This window comes from Podarcis raffonei, chromosome 14 (assembly GCF_027172205.1).
Source record: "Podarcis raffonei isolate rPodRaf1 chromosome 14, rPodRaf1.pri, whole genome shotgun sequence".
NCBI lineage: Eukaryota > Metazoa > Chordata > Lepidosauria > Squamata > Lacertidae > Podarcis > Podarcis raffonei.
In genome coordinates, this window is record NC_070615.1 from 35,130,600 (window position 1) to 35,148,653 (window position 18,054).

General features: G+C 44.3%; 1 protein-coding gene across 6 annotated transcripts; it reads left to right on the plus strand.

Moving 5' to 3' along the window:
* Positions 1-1,974: 1,974 nt before the first annotated feature.
* On the plus strand, positions 1,975-16,675 carry LUC7L (LUC7 like). 6 transcript variants are annotated; one of them, XM_053365329.1, is made up of 11 exons: positions 2,011-2,220; positions 3,854-3,924; positions 4,934-5,028; positions 5,943-6,041; positions 7,289-7,399; positions 8,544-8,687; positions 9,470-9,646; positions 9,922-10,010; positions 10,566-10,595; positions 12,051-12,221; positions 16,428-16,675. In XM_053365329.1, exons 4-11 carry the CDS (start codon positions 5,946-5,948, stop codon positions 16,567-16,569), a joined length of 960 nt encoding a protein of 319 aa, XP_053221304.1. In that variant the 5' UTR covers positions 2,011-2,220; positions 3,854-3,924; positions 4,934-5,028; positions 5,943-5,945; the 3' UTR covers positions 16,570-16,675. The 6 variants fall into 6 exon arrangements, with proteins under 6 accessions (XP_053221300.1, XP_053221304.1, XP_053221305.1 ...); XM_053365328.1 differs by lacking the exon at positions 3,854-3,924 and adding an exon at positions 4,187-4,271 and having other exon boundaries at positions 2,155-2,220; XM_053365326.1 differs by having other exon boundaries at positions 2,189-2,220; positions 3,854-4,271.
* The last annotated feature ends 1,379 nt before the right edge of the window (positions 16,676-18,054 follow it).

The window sequence follows — 18,054 nt, forward strand, 5'->3', positions numbered from 1 at the left end:
GAGCGGTGGGGAGAGAAGGGGAATGAAGCATGCCCCAAATTCAATTACAATCTTTTAAAATACTCACAAGGAGAAGGTTTGGCACATCTGGAAGCTTTTTGCTACCTGCGTTCACAAGTAGGGAGACCACTTTTGCATTGAAGAGAAACGAGAAAACGCTTCATCAAAAAAGAGGATGCCGATTTGCAAGTGCATGTGCTGATTTACCATATATGTACAGATGCAACTTTAGATACAATTACTATAGAGGCAATGTAACTAGATATACAATAAAAGGTAAAGGTAAAGGGACCCCTGCCCGTACGGGCCAGTCTTGCCAGACTCTAGGGTTGTGCGCTCATCTCACTCTATAGGCCGGGAGCCAGCGCTGTCCGCAGACACTACCGGGTCACGTGGCCAGCGTGACAAGCTGCATCTGGTGAGCCAGCGCAGCACACGGAATGCCGTTTACCTTCCCGCTGGTAAGCGGTCCCTATTTATCTACTTGCACTTTGACATGCTTTCGAACTGCTAGGCTGGCAGGCGTGCTAGGTTGGCAGGCGATATACAATACGCCTTGCCATAGTGGGGACCCTATAGCCACCCACGAGACCACGGTGCCTATTCAGTCAATTGCCCAGGAGCTTGCAAATTAAAGATTCCTCCTGCTCTCCCTTCGAGTGGTTCTTTTATCTTATTCATAGAGGATGCCTTCAAGTAGACCAGCAGTCCTTTTCAGACCCTGGCTCACCTTTAACCAAACACGCATTGCAGGATCCATTTCTCTCTCTTTTGCCTTGTGCTGTATGGTGTAATGACCCACCAGAGGGCTGTCCTCCGTGACTGTCTTCTGTTAAGTAGGAGACGTGTCCTGTTACAGAGAGAAGGGAGGCAGGGGAAGTCCTGGTAAGATGTCCAGGCTGAAATGAAACCATGGCAGAACGAATGCACGATAGTCTTGTAAGCCGCTATAAGTATCCGTGCTAATCACATAAAAGACAACGCTATAGATTTTGAGGGGGATTCATTAATTTGATTTATTGCAAATTGTTATTTCTGGATCTTTCTTAATACGTTTTATTGGACTTGCTGGTTCTGTAACTGGATTTGCAATTAAGGTAAAGGGTAAAGGTACCCCTGCCCGTACAGGCCAGTCTTGACAGACTCTGGGGTTGTGCGCCCATCTCACTCAAGAGGCCGGGGGCCAGCACTGTCCGCAGACACTTCCGGGTCACGTGGCCAGCGTGACAAGCTGCATCTGGCGAGCCAGCGCAGCACACGGAACGCCGTTTACCTTCCCGCCAGTAAGCGGTCCCTATTTATCTACTTGCACCCAGGGGTGCTTTCGAACTGCTAGGTTGGCAGGCGCTGGGACCGAGCAGCGGGAGCGCACCCCGCCGCGGGGATTCGAACCGCCGATCTTTCGATCGGCAAGCCCTAGGCGCTGAGGCTTTTACCCACAGCGCCACCCGCGTCCCTCTGCGCCACTGCTTTTAGTCAAATACAATAAATGATTGATTGATTGTCTTACACAGGGACTTTCCTTCAAGTCGACAAGGTGCAACGAGGCCTTGTGTTCAAATCTCGGAGTGCACTGCCCTGCATGTTTAAAATGAACATTATTTATTGTACTCGGACCACGTTTATATGCAGGTTAACCATAAAAAAAAATCTAAGCAGTCTGCACAAAACAGTCGTTTGGGAAGAAGGCCAGGATATAAATTTTAAAAATAAATACACAAAAATATAAATATTACATGTTCATATTAAAAATACCAACAAAAATCAAAAACACTGAAGATATAAACAAAACCAACGAGCTGGCGGCGAGTCCAGGCTCCGCTCAGAACCGAACTGCAGCAACCAGCGTGCACTGCGGGCTCCGGCTCGGCTCGGACTACAACTCCCAGAGTGCCTTTCGCGCTGGCGGTTGGAGGAGGAAAGCGAATAAGACGGCGGCCGCCTCCGCCTCTGCTTCCCCCTTCCCCCACTTCCCATCGTGCCCTGCGCAGGCTGTAGCGAGTGAGAGGCCGCGCTAGGGTCGGTCTCCGCGGCCTGGGCTCGCGCCGTTGTTCCACCTCCCCCACCCCGCCGCGCTCCCCTGGTTTCCAAGGAGACGCCAACCCCCCTTCCCCTCCGCCGCGCTCTCGGCTCACCTCGTAGCTGCCGCCGCCGCCGCCATGTCGGCCCAGGCCCAGATGCGGGCGCTGCTCGACCAGCTGATGGGCACGGCCCGGGACGGTGAGTAGGGACGGGCGAGGCGGGGGCCTGCAGGAAGGAAGCGAGCGAGCGAGCGCCTCGGGCCTGGCGCGGACAGAGCCTTTGGGGGCCCCTGCAGTGGCGGAGCGCTGAGGAGGCGACCAGCCGCCGCCGCCTCCGGTGTCCATCGGCGGGGCCTCGCCTCAGAGGCCCACCCACAGCAGGGCCTCGCTTCCCCTGCAAACTGAGGCTTTCCATCCCCTGAAAGAGGCAGCGGCTCTTTCTCTTCCTAATAAATCCATAAGGTTTGAGGGGTTCCGTTTCTGGGAGGCCAGGGATGAGTGAGCGCTCAGCATATGCTCAGAGGCGCTCTTGCCCGACCGCCCCCCCAATCGCCACGCGCGTTTTATTTCACACGTCCTTGGCTTGAGCCTTTGCGTTGTACCCTGCTAGGAAAAGCCCCTCCCTGCTCATATTTGTGAGAGAGGGGCTTTGGGATTATCCTAGGATTATATGATAAGGGGATAAGAAGGACGTTTTTGGCTGATGGGCATCTAAAATGAGGAGCAACTTTGAATTGCTTCTTTCAGTTAGCCAGGATAGGTAAGTGGAGCTTCCAAGTCCAGCAGAAGTCTACCTCTTAATACCAGAAATGCTTGTGTATGTTTTAGGGTGGGGTGAGGGCTCCCTGCCTTTGTGGCCTCCTTGTAGGTTTGCCAAGGGGCAGTTTGGAAACTGGATGTTTGAAGGAGTAGATGGAGCATTGGCCTGAGCCAATGTTACTGCTGAGCCATATGGAGAGTTTATAGCAAAAGACAGCTGGGTGCTAGCTGGCCGGAAGTCAAACCTGTCAGGCCAGTTTAAAGTTTGGCTGTGTGGCAAGTTGGCCAGTGTAGTGATTGTTGGTCATGGCAATGTGGGTGGTGAGCGTCACCAAGCACAGCGCTTGGACGAAGGTGCCTCAGCAGGGTAGCCAAGTCCCCAGCACCTGCATTATCATGCCTTCAAGGTGTGCCAGTCCAAATGCCCACCAAAGCTGGTGGCATAGTTCTTGACGTAACATCTAATTCCTGGAAACATCTGCTCAGTAGCCTAAAACACTGCTACAGATGGTATAAGGGAAACAATCAGGTGTTTTAGAGTAACTTAGGATCTAGTGTGTTCAGTACATTTCGAGGGCACTCTTGGAAAGCATTGGCAAGGAATACATATTACATTAAATCCCATAACTCGGACACTTAAAGCTGCCTGAAACATAAGGCTTTAAATGCCAGATTTGTTGGTTTTAGCTCTGTATCATGAGCTGAAAGCCTGACTTTTTCTGGTCTTATGTGGTGAGGCTTTTCTTTTGTAGACTCGCCTGTAGAGGTAATGCTTCGTGAATAAAAGCACGAAGGTAGGCCTGTTCTGTATGGAAACGGGACTTTAGTGCTAGCCCCAGGACACCCCCTTGAAAAGCTGTGCATTCCTGTCAAGGTTTGTATCTGCTTCCTTACTTGAATCGGCAACTATCTGGCACATTTGCAGAACTCTGCAGATAACTTTTTGCACTTTGTTTCGTAAATGAATAAGTGCTCGTTCTTTCTTTGTGTATTTGAGTTGCTTTTGAATTGCTTCCCATAATTTTATTTCATACAAACTGAACAATTGTGGCCCCTCTATTTTATTTATAAAGGTTCAGTGTATCTTTGCCTGCCTACATCAATCTGCAAGGGAGTTGCAGAAAAGCCTCATGTTCATCGAGCCGTGAGTCACAACCAATTTTTAAAGCTGTTATAACAAAAAAAGTGTTTGCTGCTTTTTTCACAAGTAACTTTAAAAGTGTAGCTTAGAAAAGAAAGAAAAAAGGGAAAAAATACATTTTTAGTAGACACAACATTAATCCTGGATGCTTGCGAATCCTGATCTATAGTCATACACAGACTAGCTTTTAAAAAACAATTGTCACATACCATTACCACTTTGCCTTTACTTTTTATGTATCATTCCCCTGACTTCCTTACTGCAGGTGTGGGCAAGAAAACTTTTCCTTTAAAACTTTTCAACAGCGGGCATAAAAATTCTGCAGCTGAGGTCTTGAAGAAGGCAGATGGGTATAGTATATGTTGGAGCTCGCAGTGTGTATTAACTAACTTCCCTTTTTTTTTGTTGGTTTTGCTTGTTTTTAAGTGGCTCCCAAATGTAAAAATGTTTTCTGAGGGTGGGGAAGGGGAGGGACAAAACAAATTATACTCTTCAGATCAACACCAAAATACGTCTGGTGGCCCTGTGGCACCTCATTGCTTGTTAACAGTACAAGGCAGCAGCATTAACTGAAAAGACAGTGAATTAATAAATGGCTGCTTATTAAAATTCCCAGGTGTTGATCTGTTTTGTTCATGGTGTTCAAAGAGCACAGGTTTTGATATCTCCAGACCCTTCTCCATGCAGAAGAAAATTCTTTGTGGTCTGGATCCTTGGCTGACTCTACTATCATTTTACATAGATGTCTGGCTACGGGCATTCTTGTGGTCAGCACCATTCTTAGTAAGTGGTGCATGTGACATTAAATGCTATACTTGCTTCGATTCTCAGCTGTGAAAGAAAAATGAATATTCTGCGACTTAATGCCTTTGTAGTTCTTCAAGCAGTTCTGGGGTTCGTGAAGTATTTTTATCTGCATAATGAGGCGAAATAGAAACTTACCACAGTTTACCTTGCTTAGCATTTTAAATGTGTTTTTTTTTTCATATTTTTAATCAAACATGAATTTCAGGAGATGAAACGAGGCAAAGGGTGAAGTTCACAGATGAACGAGTCTGCAAGAGCCACCTTCTGGATTGTTGCCCTCATGATATTTTAGCAGGAACAGTAAGTACCCTTCCTGATGGTGCTACAGAATATATGGTTTAACAGTTAAATCCTGCGTGGAATCATTCTGTGTAGCTATGTGTACAAACTCAAAAAACCCAAGTGGTGTCAAGCTGGCAACCTCCCGTTTCTCTAATAATCAGGATCATAATACTTTGGAGTACAGTGGAATGCTGTGTGATGTTACTTAAACATTATGAAAAACTCTACATGCACACTTAAGTGTTCTGGTTATGAAATTGAGGTAGCTAAGTTGAGCCCTTAATCTTATCTGTAATGGGCAGCAGTCAAGTAGTTACCTGGGCAGCAGAATTCAAATATATCCAGTCAGCTGATGTGAAAGGGGACATATAAGGAAAAGCAGTAAGATGTTCTCTTAGTAATGTGTGTCCCTTTTATTTGTGACAATTTCATATAAAATGTGGATCAGCAAATAACTCAACCTTCTTTTATTTAACAAAAAATACACAGAGCATTAATACATATAGCAGAATATAATTCAGCCTTGTATTTGAAATGGCAGAATTTTTGAATTGGCATGTTTCAGAAGTGCATAATTGGCCCACAATGGAATACACCAAATGAATTTTAAATGGTTAAAAAGAATACAAAACCCTTTTAAATATGTATATTATTTTAAAGCTGTAGGGCTGTATCTAGTGTCATTCCTACTCAAGAGTAGACCCATTGAAATGAATGAACATGACTTTCATTAATTGTGATGTATACTTTTAAGTAAAACTTAGTTGGATACAACCCATATATATTAATGTCATCTGACTCAAAATGAACATGTATAAGGTAGAGTTACTTTTTTCACTTTTCCAAACCTGGCTCATGCATTCCTATAAGCCTAATATTTTCACATGAATGTAAAGATCTCTGTTTTGTCTTCTTTTCCCCCTTCTCAACAGCGCATGGACCTTGGAGAGTGTACAAAAATTCATGATTTGGCACTAAGAGCAGATTATGAAATCGCAAGTAAAGAGAGGGACCTGTTCTTTGAGTTGGACGTAAGTGCTTTGTGTTTTTCCCCGGTAATGAAATGCTGGTATCAGATTGGGCAACAGTAAGTCTGATATTCCCGCTAATCTTGTGACATTTTCCTTTGTAAGCTTCCTGCAAAGGTTAGCAGAAGTTTTCTATACTGTTCACAAAACAGTGATTTCTGAACTATGTAGAGTTACAACTAGTGGTTGTCAGACAGAGACTTAGAACATTGCACTCTAGATTTTAATGAGCAGTTTGTTACTAGACACAAAGTGTCTAGGGTTTCTCTTCAGAGCAAAGTTGTCATGCTGGGCACTGGCTCCAAATAATCCCAATGCAACAAGCCCATAAAACAATTGCTGGTTAATTTGCAGACTGCGTAGTGTTTATTTTTATAGGAATATAGATATTCCTATATTGTTGATTCAATTATTGTTGATAATGTGATGTGCTGCTGCCCTGCCCGAAACAGGTGCAGTCACTGAGGCCTGCACTCTGAGATCAGAGTGGAGCCCACTGGTCTCATAATCAATACCACTGAGCTAAATCTAGCTTGTAGCTCTTTAAAGCAGTGTTTCCCAACCTTGGGTCTCCAGCTGTTTTTGGACTACTACTCCCATCATCACTAGCTAGCAAGACCAGCGGTCCAGGGTGATGGGAATTGTGGTCTGAAAACGGCTGGAAACCAAAGGTTGGGAAACACTGCTTTAAAGCAGCCTTTGCGAACCAGGTGCCCTCCAGATGATCTGGACTACAGCTCCCATCAGTCCTATCCAGTACATGCTTAACTGAGCAGAGTTGCCCTATCCTCTTTCTTCTGAGGAATCCAGCTCAATATATCCTCTGCTGTACCTAAGAATTCTATTATAAGAGCAGTGTAAATAGTATTTCAGTTATTTTAAACCTCTACCTAAAAATGTCTTTGTTGCCATTTTGCCATTCTTGGTGTTTACAAACTAGCATCTCTGCTAGGGTTTAATAATTTGATGTACCACAACAGCATTAGGATATTGCTTTGGGGTCTGAAGAAATGGGTTTTCTAAACACACCTCTGCTTTTATCCTGAAGAAACTTCTCTTGTTCCCACCTCACCATCAGTTGCTTTCACCCGCCCCTTACTGTCGCCATCAATTTTAATCTGAAATACCAACAAGAGGATCGTGTTCATCTTGGGGCATCTCTTCCAACAGGGAAAAGAATATTGAAGTAACGTTTTGTGCGTACACCCTTCCTATATATGTGTCAGCTTTGTTTGTTTGTACATCTGTAGGCAATGGACCACTTGGAATCCTTCATTGCTGAGTGTGACAGAAGAACTGAACTGGCAAAGAAACGACTTGCAGAAACACAGGAAGAGATCAGTGCTGAAGTGGCTGCAAAGGTACTTCAGTCGGGCAAAATCATGTGTGGCAGCCTCCTTTCTCAAAGGCTGTATCAGCAGTTGCCATCCTATTCTCTTGTTACATGGGGCTCCCAGTCTCCTCTGATTTACTGGACCAATTAGATTCATACTTGCCCAGCTTCAGTAATGCTGCATCCCCAGATGTTTCCAGATAGTTCAGTTGGCATCTATGTGAGAAGCTGGTCCTATCGTAAAAGTTAAATGAACGAGCTCTTTAAGTTGGGTGGTCCTTAGTTCAAGCTTCCTTGAAGCTCATGTCAAGGTGTGGTATACCTTATAAATAAGCCCACAACACTTACCAGCATGTAATAAATATTACTAGCCTGATGGGGGCTGGAAAAGGAGGATCAGAGAACTGCAGGAGCATCTGCATTTCTGTGCTGCAGAGGAGGAAGTAGAGGCTGCTGTCCTTTAGCAGCTGCCTTGGTTTATTTGCTGGGCTTTGTTCTGTCTCTCCCCCACCAGCCCTTAGGTTTTTTAACTGCCTTTCACTGTAAGATCCCAGGGTGGGTTACATCAATTTAAAACACAGTATTATAAACATTTTAAAACATTGGCATCACAAGGATGGGGTGGGTCTTGAAAATTCAAAGGTCAGAGTAAAGAAGGCTGGTGCTGCAATGATACTGCAATCACAAATTCACTATCAGCCCCAGGGATAGAGTTAGCTTACCTTAAAAGATTACTTGGATGAGGCATTTGCCTTCCAAGCACTTTATAAATTAATAAACAAATAAGCGGTTCATTTTTGTTTCAGTATGTGTTCTGCTTTTCTACCAAAAGGCGCTCAAGGTAGCTTGAAATGCATTGCAAAGCCAAAGGAAACAGGCTTCAAGCCAGTTTACTGCATTAGAAGGGAATGCCCCATTCCCCATTTTCCCTTAAATCTTTTGCACAATAACTTTTCCCTTAGACCAGTGATGGCCAAACTTGGCCCTCCAGCTGTTTGGGGACTACAACTCCCATCATCCCTAGCTAACTGGACCAGTGGTCAGGGATTATGGGAATTGTAGTCCCCAAACAGCTGGAGGGGCCATTAAATTCCTTGTGTGCCCAGACCAAAGTCAGATACCAAAGATGCAATCTATTCCCTTGATCACTAAACACCATCTCTCCTCTCCAGGCAGAAAAGGTGCATGAACTAAATGAAGACATTGGCAAACTTCTGGCTAAAGCCGAGCAGCTGGGGGCTGAAGGGAATGTGGATGAATCTCAGAAGATACTGATGGAAGTCGAGAAAGTCCGAGCAAAAAAGAAAGAAGCAGAGGTTTGCTTTGTTCTCTTCTTATTGATAATGTTCTTTACAAAAATCACAATTGTTTTTTATTTAGTCTGGTTTAGCTGCAAAAATGCACCATACTAAAGCAAAATGTGGAGTTGTCTCAAAGCAAAACTAGGTGAGGAAATACTAATTACTGTCTTTCTTGCTTGAAATGACAGCTTCTGAGTATTCCCGAACAGTTCCTCGTGACTTCATATGTAAATCCTTCTATGTAAAGGTGCGTTAGCATCCTAACACAATAGGTGCAGGATTAACTGAGCTGTAGGTCAGATAGTGGCTACTATTTCTAGTATATCGGGGTAGGTAAAAAAGTAAAGGTAAGGGACCCCTGACAGTTAAGTCCAGTCGCGAACAACTCTGGGGTTGCAGCGCTCATCTTGCTTTACTGGCTGAGGGAGCAGACGTTTGTCCACAGACAGTTTTTCCGGGTCATGTGGCCAGCATGACTAAGCCACTTCTGGCGAAACCAGAGCAGCGCACAGAAACGCCATTTACCTTCCCGCTGGAGCGGTATCTATTTATCTACTTGCACTTTGATGTGCTTTCGAACTGCTAGGTTGGCAGGAGCTGGAACCGAGCAACGGGAGCTCATCCCTTTGCGGGGATTCGAACCGCCGACCTTCCGATCGGCAAGCCCTGCCACCCGCATCCCTAGGGTAGGAGTACAGTGTTAATAAGCTGGGAGAAATTGTTTAGGGTGGAGAGATGAAAGTACAAGAGATAAACACTATGGAAGTATTGATACTCAGCTGTCTGATCTTCCATAGGAGGAATACCGTAATTCTATGCCTGCATCCAGTTTCCAGCAACAGAAGCTGCGTGTCTGTGAGGTCTGCTCTGCATACCTTGGTCTTCATGATAACGATCGCCGACTTGCTGATCACTTTGGAGGCAAATTGCACTTGGGCTTCATTCAGATTCGTGAGAAGCTGGACCAGTTGCGGGTGAGAACTCTGGTGTGGGGCAGCTCCTTTGGATGCAGAAGGGCACAGTTCAATCTCTGCTGTACAGATGCCCTGAGGGGGGATTGTAGCCCTGCTTCATGGCTCCTGTGAAATGTGGTTACATGAGCAATATGCTCTTGTGCACTTGGAGCATTGTCCGTCTTGTGCTCAAGCCATTGGAGAATCATCCTGGTAGAGGATGAATTGGGTTTTTTGGTCAGACTTGTGTTGTAGTACGCAGTCGCGTTTAACAAGGTTTGCTATCTTTATCATAGAAAACTGTGGCAGAGAAACAGGAGAAGAGGAATCAGGACCGGTTGAGACGGAGAGAAGAAAGAGAGCGAGAGGAGAGAACGGGTCAACGGTGAGTGAACTCTAGGAAGTATTTGCAGTGGAAGGTTGTGGTGCTGTGGCTTAAGGGTGCTTGTGCTGCTGTGTGAAGATCTCAAAGAAATGGTGTGGCAAAGAGCAGGGATTAGTCACACTTGGATTGTGGGCAGTGCATGGCACGTCAGGGCCATATATTCTGGTTGCTTCCCCAAGTCAGGAGAAAATGTCAGGTGTGGGCTTTGGAAGGGGGCAGGGAGGGAGAAATGGGCATGTTGCTGCTTGGGGAAAACTAGCAGGCCCTGCAGGCAAGCAGCAAATGACACAACTGTCCGAACAGCTAGGGTTTTTGCCTTGAAAAAGGTGATTTAAACCTGCCTTGCTTTATCAAATAGCCACCCTATGTAATTGATTCATAGCTGTTTTTCTGATTCAGCTTTAACATATTTATCATCCATGGCCTTTAAGTCCTGATGTTTAGAATTCTTTTCCTAAGTGTTATTTTGCTCTAAAAGAATATTTGTCCATTTGAAAGATTCCCACAACTCTGTCAGTCATTAACTTACCTGAAACAAATGTTGCTTTTTGCTAGGTCTGGATCCAGAAACAGAGATCGCAGAAGGTGGGTGTTTTAAGTTGGTAATGATGGTTCTTCATTCTGGGTAAGGTGACTGGCATCCCTTTGCAGTTCTTTCTCTTTCTGCCATTCTGTTTGAGCATTGTACCAGAGGAGGAACAACCTCGGTGCCTTTTCCAGTTTGTAGCAATTGCTTGCTTGACCAGTCCCTACTGTGGTTTCAAGGAAGTGTATTTAGGGTGGGTAAACCACAATTATTTGAAAGGTTTAAAATATTGGATTGCTCCACTTGATACAGACTTGTCTTAAAGTCCTTGCAGCATTTTCAGTACATACTTAAAGGCCTTTTCATGCATCCATTCTTTCTGTATGGATGTTAGATTGGCAGTCTCAAGAGGGTGGTCTCATGTTGAACCAAAGCCGTTTAGACTCTGAGAGAAAGCCAACCCCTTTAATTTTGCCTGGATATTTGTAGGAAAGCATTGTAGCTGCTGAGACCCTGGGAGAACATGCTCCTTGTGGCTGAGAGTAAAAGTGGAAGAATGACCGATACATCTTTGCCGATAATTGCCTTGAATATACTGTAGCTGTTCAGGAGCACAAAACACCACCTTCTTCTTCTCCACATTGTCACATCTGAAATGGAAGCTTTGCATCTTCCTCAACCAGGAAGTGCCCAGACTCTTGGGGAAGAAGTGCATAATCTGGGCAGAGGTGATGTAAAGGCTGCCTTTTCAGCATGGTTCTGTGGAGGAACTGGAAACTGAGGGAGTACTAAATGTGCAGAAGAGGAAGAAACTGTTCCTGTTCTGCAGTAATGAAATATAAAAGAGCTCAACTTAATCACAAGTACAGTAGTAGCTTGCTTGAACTAAATGCACAAAGGATTAATCCACATGTATTAAGTCATCAAGAGATGTTCTAGGACAGTGAGTGAAATGAAAGTACTGAATGCTATTGCGTTAGGAAGCATACAAGGTCCTAAAATTACTGGAATTAATGCTTAATCAGCGAGTCACTCTTATATAGAAGCATTTTAGCTGTTTATTAATCTTAAATGTGATTGGCAAATCAGACATTGCTAAATGTTCTGGACAGCATAAGGGGTTGAGGAAGCCTGTTCAAAATATTTTTATTCAAATCTGAAGCTATTGGTGTTCTGCGAGGTATGTCTTTTTCATTTATGCATTAAGACAAGCATATTTTTATGTAGGGTGTTGCAGTCCTACAATACCGGTCAGATTTAACAGTATTAGCCCAGGTTCAATTTCTTCCCTGCTGGTCATTAAACTCATTGGGTGTCATTGAGCAAGTCACTTTCTCAGCCATAACCTACCTAACAGGGTTCTTGTGAGGATAAAATGGAGGAAGAACCCTGAATGTAATAAAAACTTGAAATTGAATTTCTTTGCAAATGCAGCAGTGGGGAAATCCAGCAGCTGTTTGTGTCAAATTTTCTATATCTCTGGGTTTTATACTGCTTGTTCCTGGTTCTTGCAGGTCTCGCTCTCGAGAGCGGAGGCGAAGGCGTTCGAGGTCCATTTCCCGTGAGAAGCGAAAGTCCCGCTCCAAGTCCCGGGAACGAGAGAGGCACAGGCGCCATCGCAGCCGTTCTGGCAGCCATAGCCGAGGCCACCGGCGAGGATCCAGAGACAGGAGTTCAAAACACAAGTAGGCTTGGCTTTTGCAACCTCTTGGGGAAAGGCTTTTTGACTTGTAGTTTAGCCATGAGAAACGAGTTCAGCTGACTATTGGAGAAACAGTGAGAAAATAGGGATTGGTTCAAAAGTCAATGAACTCCTTCCCAAGGCTGCCATGGGGTGGGGTTGAAGAGAACAGATAAGCAGGGAATGAAGTTGAAGGCATATGCTGCTTTCTCCCATTGTCATCCTAGAAGGTAGGGCGTGTAGATGTTGTCCATGAGCTCCAAAAGCCATTTGGGACTCACTGGATTTCTCGTGGACTAGACTGCAAGGGTGACTTTGCACATCACCTGAGAAGGCTTCCCTACTTCTTTGCAACACTTGCATCTGCTCAAAAGCATGCTAGTTCCTCTATAAGTAGCAGAGAGAATTCTCTCAGACCCAGAATGTTCGTTTGGAATGGTAAGATCTACTGGATTTGAGACAGGGACATACATTTCTACTTGAGAGAGGCCCAAATCACTAGCGCTGATCTCTCAAGTGCTGTGTAGGTTTTGGTGGCCTGGCACACACTGGTTTAATTGCTTTGAGGGTAAACAATAACCCAGGATTACTATTAGGAAGGTAGGCTTGATGTGAACAGGGGCAGTAACCTGCTGCATGGCCAGAAGTGCTCCCAGATTTGCTATAAATCCTTCAGAATTGCTCCACCACATGGTTAACTGGATTCTACTTCTTTAAAAATACTGTAGTTCTGATCCTAGGAGAAGCTTAACAGGAAGCACTTCAGTTCAGATCTACTGCATGCAAGCATGTTAACCAAGTGGCCTCCTGACAGACAGCTGTACCTAGTAACTTCCAGCTGCTGGTAATCCATAACAGGTAGCCTGGGGAAACCTAGTCTCTGTTCACCGTGTTCACTGGATTGATAATGTCAACAATAGATGAGGATTTACAGTTCTCTTCTCTATGAAGGGAAATGGAAAGTAGGTTTGCTAGAAATGGGGTATGTGGAAATTATTGACTCATGGTTGAGATACTAAATTCATTTTTTAAATCTGTCTTGAACATGAACAATAAAGAAAAGAAGTTTGGACAATTAGGAAATGAGGAAGACCCTGTAATTACTATTGCTAAAGAGCAGGTAAGGGAATGCTTCAGAAAACCCAAATGTACAATAGCCCATCTCAAAGTGTTCCCTTGGCGGGGAGGAACTGTATCAGTCATGTTTTCTGGAACAGTTAAAAATTAAAAATGAGAAGGCACAAGAAGTCTCAAAAGAAAATGAAGTGTTTTATTTCTTCTAAAATAGAAATCATACTTCGATATGTTGCCATCCCTAAAAAGTCAACATCTCAAGAATAGATACTGAAGCTTCAAGAAGATGCAAAATGATACATAAGAGACTGTGTTGGGTAAAGAGTTGAATAATTTGCGGATGTTTGGGCTATTCCCATCTTCTGCTTTTGCATTGTTTATCCTTTAGATGCCAACACTTCCAACTACTCTTAAGTTGTTTTGAGTTGCTGTGGCAAACCTGTGACTAATAAATTTAATTAATAAATAATAAGCTTTATAGTGTGTTGGTGTAGCATAGAATAATAAAAGCATTGTAGGAGAACTGATATTGGACCCCCCTCCCCAATTCTGTTGACCAAGTCCACTCTAGAGAAGCTCCCTGTAAAATAAAGCTGTTTGTGTTTGAGTTGCTGATTGTCTTTCTCAGCTTGATAGAAGCTTAGAGCCTAATTTGTAGTTATCCTTAGCTGATTTTTGGTATAAAGACTGAATGCTTCTGCTTCTTATTTGACAAAGTTGGCCATCCACATTGCAGCTTTGAATTTTTATAAGCCGCTGTGTGTATGCAGGTCCCCCACCACCACCTTTAGCTGATCACTTTCGTCATGCTTAGTGTTTGTCTAGTTACAGTAGTCCCTACCCCAGGGTAACAATTTTAATTTATTTCATGCATTTATGTCCTGCCATTCTTCCAGTGAGACAGGAGGTGCTTTTAAGGTGCACAGTGACCCTATGAGGTGCAGTAAATTAGGCATGACAAAAGGGGTGAGAGTGGCAGTGTATTCACATATGCATATGGTGGGTGGGACTCCCCCTGTAGGATGGGGTGCCAAGATCACCTTCACAGGTCACTGTCAGAGACAGTATGTCTCTGAATGCCAGTTGCTTGGAAATACAAGTGGGGAAAGGTGGCTGTTGTGCTCAGGTCTTGCTAGTGGGTTTCCCATTAGCATCTGATTGGCCATTGTGAGAACAACATGCTGGAGTAGATGGGCCACTGGCCTCATCCAGTCTCAGGGTTCTTAACTTCATTTCTAAGCCCACCGCTGTACAAGAGTGGCTCTCTGTTTTCACAGATGGTGACTGTAGCAATCGGGGCTGGCATCAGGGGCCAGTATCACTGGGCACTTGCTCACACCATAAAGAGAGCTGCTAATTAAAGGGCTGGCAATATGTCACCTCCCCGTTTTCACATCAAATCTGATAGCAATGGGCATTGTGTCGGGTTTGTTGGTTGGATCAATCAATCAATCTCTATCCCACTGTTCCTCCCAGAGGAGCCCAAGACAGCAAAGCAGGAAAAAACCATAAATTTAAAATAAAACACCCTCACAGCTGAACAAGTCATACTTGTGTAAACTGGGATTTGGTGGGAGGGAGGGGGAAACAGAACAAATGACTTAACCCTACATTGTGCTGGCTTCAGGGTGTATGGCACAGTTGAAGGAAGGAAATATCTAGGTATAGGATGGACTGTGGGATAAAACAGGAGTAGATATGTGTGAGAGATGTATAAAAAACAAGTTGTCAAAAGAAATTGGTTACTAGCCAAGAGGGAAGCAGGGGAACTCCCTGAAGCACAAAGAAAGAGATTTGTGACAGTGTAGAAGCATAGGAAAGAGCCTTGTTTAGTGTTGATGTCATTGTTGAATTTCTAGGTTTGTTTGAACAAAAGAATAACTGAACAAAATTCATTTTATTGCAAACTTGTATTGTTTACTTCTCTGGTCCTGGGCAGATGGGCTCAGCAGTCATTGCACTGAGTTTATTCTTCTATGTTGCTAAGCCTGGAATTTGATTGACTAATCTCATCCTAGAGTGAGCCATTGTGGTCCATTCCCTGGATCCGGGGCATGGAACCTTTTTGGCTTATCAGAATCTAACCTTGTGGGCCAAATTTAAGAAGCAGTTGAGGATGCACACCTGTCAGTCACCTGACATCACAGATTGCCCAGTGCTTTGAAGTCTCAAAGCCGGGAGTTCAAAGCACCATGTGCATCCCAGTCATCTGGTACATTTAGAGTTCCCTGCAGGGAGCTTCCTAGCACACCTGATCCAGCAGGCTTCAGCTCTATTGCACATTCTCCAGTCCATTTGAAAATAATCAGGGATCCTGGCAGACCACTTAAGAAACATCATTTTTTTTCTTTTACAAATCAAAGCAATATGCATAATTTGTCTTTTTCTAATCATAGTCCTGTATCTTTCAAATGGGGTGGGCATGCTGTTTCTGTGAGTGATGTTGATTGGAGAGCTTGTCAGCTTTTTCCTCAGGTCAGCATTCATCCTGTGTTTGGACTTAAGAGTAGACAGGCCATTCAGGACCCTTCTTCAATGGATTGATTTTTGGGGGGGGGGAGTTGATTGCACCCGCACCATATTATGAAAATATTGGCCCTTAGCCTGTTTGACAGTCTAGTCTTGATCAAAATAGCATTGCTTCTCATTTTTTGTTTCCAGCAAAAAGGGCTGTGCACAGATATCTATAGCTCAGTTGGTAGAGCATGAGACTGGTTAATCTCAGGGTTGTGGATTTGAACCCCACATTGGGCAAAAGATCCCTGTAGCTGCAGGGGGTTGGACTTGGAGACCCTTGTGGTCCCATCCCACTCTACAGTTCTGCAATATTGTTAACTGTTCTATAGTCTTTCCATGGGCAACCTGATTGCAGCTTGTAGATTTCAGCTTATGAACCTCTGCATCTAGTGCTTGACCTTGACTCTGGATTTAGGTAGTACCTCACCCTGTGCTTAATGTCTACCAACCCTGGAGGGTGGCTCTTCCCGCCCATCTGGGCTGTCTTTCTGCCCGTGGTCCAGAAAGGAGAATTGGTAGGCTAAGTCCACAGTTCCCTTTTCTGGTCTGAAATGTTTTCACAGACACACATGCACTTTCCATTCTAGAGCCCTACAGTATGCTCTGGTTTGCTCTCCAGATCTTCTAGAGATCGGTCTTCAAGGGAGAAATCACGGGAAAGAGACAAGAAAGAGAAGAGCTCTTCTGAACGGCGACACGAAAGCACGAATGGCAAATCTCACCCTAAGAGATCTGAAGAGAGGGAAGCCGGCGAGATCTGAACTCCGGACGCGATCTGTATTGTACTGTATATATAGTCTTGAGAAATGTTCTACACAGCCCAAATTTTTCTCATTTATATTAACTGAATACAGCACATCTTTTGTAGTTCTGAATTTCTATTGTTTCTGCAGGTAGCAAAGCCAGTAGTGTGACAGTTTCCTATACTGTTGACTTGAGACTTTTGTCTTTTAATTGAAAGAAACAAACTCAGTTGCTGGTCTTCAGTGCAGTTTAGCGACTTAAGCAGAATGCAGCAGAAGCAGGCAGAAGCTATGGGGGTGGCGGGATCATAACGTGCTGTAAAAACTCATGCTCCACCTGCCTATGTTAAAACATCACTTGCCTTTCTATTGCAGACTTGAGTTCATAACATACTAAAGAACCTCAGCAGTGCTGGTACTCCCCACCCCCCTTTCTAAATATGGCAGGTTCATGTAATGTTTCTGATATCCAAGACACTTATCTAAATTTGAACAAGCCAGGTTGGTCAAAAGTAACCTACACCACAGCCTAGCTTAATAAAGTTGTTTTGGGACAGCTGTACAACATGGCACAATATCTCTTCTTTTTTGTTGTAGTAGTTGTATTTAGAGCTTGGTGAAAGTAGCACAGCATTTAAAATTTAAATGGATGTTAATTGGATTATTTTGTCAAGTTATGCAACTCATCAGTGTGAATTTTGCACTTCGGGACTCCATTTTTCTGTGTCTGCTTCCTAATTTCCAGGTTGCCAGTGTTGATCCCACTGAATATAAATAATGTTGTTCCCTGATGGAGAGGTCCTGGTGTAAGTGGGATGGGATTCCTCACATTGCAGCCTCAAACCGGAAGGCACGTTAGAGCAATTCCATTAAGAGCAGTGTTTACAATAACACAGAATGACTCTACCAATTTGGCAGATGAGGACCTGGCACGGGGAGCTCTGTCGTGGGACAAACAACCAACTCCCACATCTAGATTGATTCTGCAGTTACAGAGGGGTGGGGTGGGGGAGCAAGATGCACTATTCTTGTTGGCGGCAGTTAAGCAGATTGCAATGCTGCCAAGACTGCATTTGCGGTGACAACCTGAAACACAGCTGGTAGGGGTGTGTCAAAGAGGTAGAGGGGCATAATCATAGTCATGTACTTCAGGTTCTTTTAATAACTGCTGATAGCAGCGGAAAACAGTCAAGGTGCTGCTGCAGAGAGTGGTGTCCAGGGTACTAGGAGTTTTTGACTTTTTATTTGTATAATTATCTAGTAGCTTACTGACCAATTCCTGTGTGCCTCTTCTTCCCTCCAACTCCCTTTTTTCCCCTTTATTTTGTGCTGCAGAATTGTGTTCATCAATGCATGTTTAATCAAGTTTCTTTTCCGTTTTATTCTCACTGCTGAATTCTACCTTTCCCCCCCCCCCGCCCCAAGAGGAGTGGTTGAGTGTGTGTTCTCTCAGCCTTTTGTGTTTGTGAGTGACTACCAGGAGAACTAATGAGCCAGCAGAAG